This window comes from Octopus bimaculoides, chromosome 15 (assembly GCF_001194135.2).
Source record: "Octopus bimaculoides isolate UCB-OBI-ISO-001 chromosome 15, ASM119413v2, whole genome shotgun sequence".
Taxonomy (NCBI): Eukaryota; Metazoa; Mollusca; class Cephalopoda; order Octopoda; family Octopodidae; genus Octopus; species Octopus bimaculoides.
Genome location: NC_068995.1, coordinates 2,194,498 through 2,199,967, shown reverse-complemented (window position 1 = coordinate 2,199,967; position 5,470 = coordinate 2,194,498). Strand labels below are relative to the sequence as shown.

The window sequence follows — 5,470 nt, the reverse complement described above, 5'->3', positions numbered from 1 at the left end:
CATAGGGTTGAGTCAATATTTTTTGAACCTGAAGAGGATGAAAAATTAAAGTTGACCTTAGCTGGGTTTGAACCTTGTAAGGCAAAGCAACACGCTGGTTGCAACGATAATAAATCGATATTTCAATAACCAAACATGTTGGTCAAACACATGACAACCAAGATATACCCTGGCCACCAAAGTGTTTTTGCTTTCTCTACAACAACCACAAATTAAGATGGCAAAAAATAATTAGGTAGAGAGGGCCTGTACCACCTCACTTAGAATACATACTGCAGGGTGTATTTTTTTTTTCTATTATACAGTGTCTTTGGTCTTTTAATTGATAGACATACATGCAGACAATGTATATATGCATATATGTATGTGTATATATATTACATGTATGCACATTCAGATATATATGTACATATATATATATATATGTGTGTGTGTGTGTATGTGTGTGTGTGTGTGTGCATATATGTGTATATATATATATATATATATATACAAATATGTATAGACATATATATATGGGTAAAGACCTCCTTCGGTCACGAATGACCATGGGATTGCACCTAGAAAGTTACCCTCCCAGGCACAAGTCTATTGCAAACGTTCAGACCCAGTCCCTGGTTTCAAGGTAACACTTTCCTCTCCTTTCCTTCTAAAACTCTTAGAGACCCTGCAAATCAGTCATAGCTTCTGCGCCCTGCCATCCTCTAAAATCATCATCATGTTCCATGCTGTCATGGGTTGGACAGTTTGATTGGATCCAATGAGCCCAAGAACTGCATCGTGTTCCAATGTCTACTCTGGCATGGTTTCTATGTCTGACATGATGATGCCCTTCCTAACACCAACAGTTTCACAGAGAGTGGACTGGGGGGGGGGGGCATTTTTTCTATGACACTGCCACTAGGGTCCATAATGATTAATCTTTTCGTTAACCATATTTCTGTTGAAATTCTTTGCTTTTGTTTCAATTAATTTTGTAAATAATGAAGAATTTAGTAAAATAAGTTTGTCATTAATTAATCTGGAGTTTGGAACATAAACTAACATGAAATTTTGAGGGAAGATTTCATCTAGATCACTGTGAAACAGGAAATTTATATCATAGAACCAAGGGTGGGCTTAGGTGGACAGGTATGAAAAGGGTGAAAACCACAAAAAAAAAAAAAATCAACAAAACAAACAAACAAAATCATGAAAGACAATACATAAAACAAAATTTTCAAAATGCTAAATAAATAAAAGAATAAAATAATGAAGATAATCAGAAGAATTTACTTACAGGTTTTGGAGTTGATTTCTCTTCGGTTTCCCCTTGTTTAGGGGGACTCTGAAACAGAAAACAAAAGAAGCCAAATTGATATTGATAAACAGGTATGAAGGTGTTGTTGATAAAGTCTGTGGAAGTGGTTGATTCCAAGGGAATAGTGCAGTGTCACTCCTCCTCCTCCTCCTCCTCCTCACTGTTTCTTCATAGTGGTCAAGGTGGTGACAGACTGAAAGATCGATGGATGCTGTTACATGGCAATGGTGTCTCCTGTGATATTGTGAACACATTTTTGGATCTGAAAAGGGTCTTGGCATAAGCACACAGGCACACATATATACAGACACTATGATATATTCTCTAACTCTCTCTCACACCCTCACATACATCCATAGATAGAGAGATACATAATACATACATTTTATGTCTGTTTTCAATGCTAGCACAGATTACTGAAACATTGTTAGTCGGATGCTCTTCCTGTTGCTAAACCTGACCTGTTTTTCAAGTAAGGAATTCCAAGCTATAGTATAGTAGAGGTATACCTGAAGTGCCATGCAAGTGTAGCTGAGTCTGAACCCATGTGGATGTGAAGTGGACTTCTTAAGCACCATACAGTCGTGTGTGTGTGTGTGTGTGTGTGTGTGTGTGTGTGTACACATATATAAAACAGAAAGAAAAATTTGTGTTGCAGTTTGGACCAAAATAAACCAGACATGGTAGCATCAATACTGCTTGGGGCTGCTAAAGGGAGAGATGTTGCATCTGAAGATGGCGAAACCATTGTGATCTCCAGATGACAGCTGATGAAGGAGTCATCCTACAATGCAAGCTGTATGCAAAATAAAATAATAACACATAAACACATACACACACACACACAAATATATAATGAAAATCTTATGTACCCATACAGCATCCAGAAAACATTATTAGACAACATTTAGTACAAACAGAGCACTTGTGACACACTACGTGATTATAGGTAACATGTTTTTAGAATTACCAAAACAGCTTTATTCACACTCATCTGCCTTTACACACAGATACAGGTGTATAACCTGTGCAGTGTGTAAAACAATTAAACATACGCAGATCAAGTCATCATCGTCATCAACATCATCGTCATCATCAAAACAACCCTTTTCCTCACTGGCATCGGTCAGATAGGATAGTTATACTGGATATCATATTTCTTCATATATATCAATCTTTTATCATTTCTCTTGTGAGGATTAATAACCTAAGATCTTACCTCATCACATCTTCCTCACTAGTGTGGCTAGAGTGTGTGCCACTCAGGGTGGCCCTTCAGTCTGCTGCCCCTGGACCCCTAATAAAAATACATATTGCCTATAGCAGACCCAAAAGTGTATAATTGCCCAAAAGAGCAATTATACACAAAAGTCTTGTCACTCATTTCCTTACCCTCCTCTCTCACATTCTCTCCTTTTCTCTCTTCCTATCTCTCTCTCTCCCTCTCTCTTTTTCTCTCTCTCTCCCTCTCTCTTTTTCTCTCTCTTTTTCAATCAATCAATGACTTGGTAGATTTAAAAGTAATGGATTACAGATTAGAGTAGAATTGACAGATGAAGTAGAGAATGTAGAAGTTTAATGAGTGGTGATTGCTGAATAAAGTTTCACCAGATGATTGATGTGGATAACAAAAGAATGAATAATAACATCTCACAGTACTACTTCTCAGTCAATGAAGATAGTGTTTTAGGGTTCAATACAGAGTAGAGGCCGGTGTGATTGATTGGAAAATTAATCAAGAGTGAACACAGACTAACAGTGAAAGAGTAAATAAATAATTAGGTTGACTAATTGCTTTGTTAATGACTGAATACCTACATACACACACATACACAGCTCACTATACACAAACACATCCCACACATATGGCATCACTACACACGCACACACACACACACACACCAAACACACATACATTACAAGACATCCCTACATACATATCTCATAGCATTGCTGCAGACTCTATTAAAGGAGCCTCTATGCAGTCAATGAGCCTGCTAGAGATAGCAGCTAATACTTTCTCAACTGAAAGGACTTATTCGAAAATATAGTCTTAAAAAAACAAAAAAGACATGATTATAGGTCGGTTCAATTACAGTTGACCTGAGGCTAAACAACAAGTGACCACCACCACGACCACCACTACAGACACCAACAATCTTTTGCATGGTCATCCAGCCTGCTCCTTCTAATCGCATTCTACTTTTCTAACAAAAGAAGAGACACATTCGAGAATGTAGTCTCAAGAACAGAGTTCCTGAAAAAGTAGATGGAGAGGCCATGGCTGGAATGCCTAAGGTCATATTCTGTTGGATCAGAGTTAACTTGGAGCTGAACAAGATCAACTACAAAAATGAACACATCCATGTCACTATACATACACACACACACATACACAATACAAACTTACATCATAACACATATATACTGTAGAACATCACAATCAATATACACTCACACACACACATACAACATTTTAGAGACACACACACACACACCACATGATAGATACACACATGCACACACACACTACACATCACTGGTCCACATCCACACACACATACATCCACAAATACAACCCCTCTCACACAGAGTTACCCAAACCCCTGCTAATACTGACCTGGAGTCTGACATATCCTGCAGTCCTACCTCAAGTCTGACCCCAGTGACACCTACCACCACCACCACCACCACCACCACCACCAGCAGCAGCACCACCACCATCACCACCACCACTACAGTGCCATTAGCAGAGAGTTTGGTATATTTCAAAGATATATTAGAAAATCAATATGTCTTCTTCTTTCTTAGGTTTATGCAAGCAAAGAAAATACTTGAAAAACAATAAAAAATATAATTAAAACAGAGAAGAAGAAAAAAAACAAATGACAAAAAAAAAAAGAAGACAAATGCTCGATAAAAACCGGTTTGAGTCAGTGGACAGTTTGGTTTGGCTGAAATAATGAAATTATTTTCTGTTATGAAGTATTTTTAAAAGCAGCATCTTATGGGTAACCCTCACTTACCAATCTTCGTTTTTACCCATCATTCATCTGTGTGTCAGGGGTGTGGTCACTTGTCACATTTTGAAAACATATATATATATAATATATATATACATGATATATATATAATTATGCATATATATATTATTTGGTATAGTTATGCAATAATGCAAAATATTTGAATTATGATTAGTAAATAGCACCTTTGGTATTTCTATTTCCCTAAACTCTCTTTCGGAATAAGTCTATTCTTCGAGTGTCTTCAGAAACAGACCAATCAAATTCTAAAGTAGAAATCAGATATACATGGAACATGAGCCAAAAATCTCTGGATATTTCACTCTTTCTAGCAATAAAACCATTTCAGAAATGTAGATGGAAGTTGGACGATGGTTACAGCACAACTTGGTCCCTATTGGTTATAGACTTAGTTTACAAAACCCCAACCTTTTCCATAAGGGCTAAATTGGGGGTCAGATCTTGTTGCTATTGATATATGTAAGTCACAGAGGAAGGGAGAGTTCTTGGTGGAATTTGGAACTAAGGCAAGTACGTTTTAGAACTGTGGGGTGGGGGGCAAGGGGGTTATCTATGTCATTAACAATTTTATTAATTATCAATATCCCTATTAAGGAATTCTAACTTTGTGATCGGAAGAGGTCAGCTGAGTATCTGTATAGCACCAGCTAGATATATGTGTATGCATGTATATACATACATACATATACATACATACATACATATATGTATGTGTGTATATATGTATTTGTATGTATATATGTATGTATGTGCATATATATACACATACACATACACGTACATATATGTATACATACATACATTCACACATACATACACATACATGTGTCTGTGTGTGTGAGTGTGTGTGAACGTGTATGTGTGTGTGTGTGAATGTATGCACATTTATTGATATTTGTGTGTGTGTGTGTGTGTGCATGGGGGAGAGCGGAGGTTTGTTTGGTAATGTTGTTGCGGAAGCGGTCATCAAATATATATATTGGGATCAATCAGATAAGATAACCAATGGCGTTTATTGGTGAAGAATCATGAAACATGCACATTTTAGAGTAAGGGGGAGGGTGTTCACTCAGAGAGAGAGAGATAGAAGATGAGAGAGAGAGAGAGTGAGAGAGTGAGAGGGAGG

At 37.1% G+C, this 5,470-nt stretch overlaps 1 protein-coding gene across 1 annotated transcript in view; it reads right to left on the bottom strand.

Annotated features, from left to right (window-relative positions):
- The window catches only part of LOC106871305 (serine-rich adhesin for platelets), a 185,792-nt gene that overhangs the window by 95,987 nt on the left and 84,335 nt on the right, over nucleotides 1-5,470 (bottom strand). Inside the window, exon 3 of the mRNA XM_052973431.1 lies at nucleotides 1,280-1,327. Coding sequence (XP_052829391.1) covers nucleotides 1,280-1,327 — 48 coding nt within the window. The remainder of the gene's footprint in view (nucleotides 1-1,279; nucleotides 1,328-5,470) is intronic.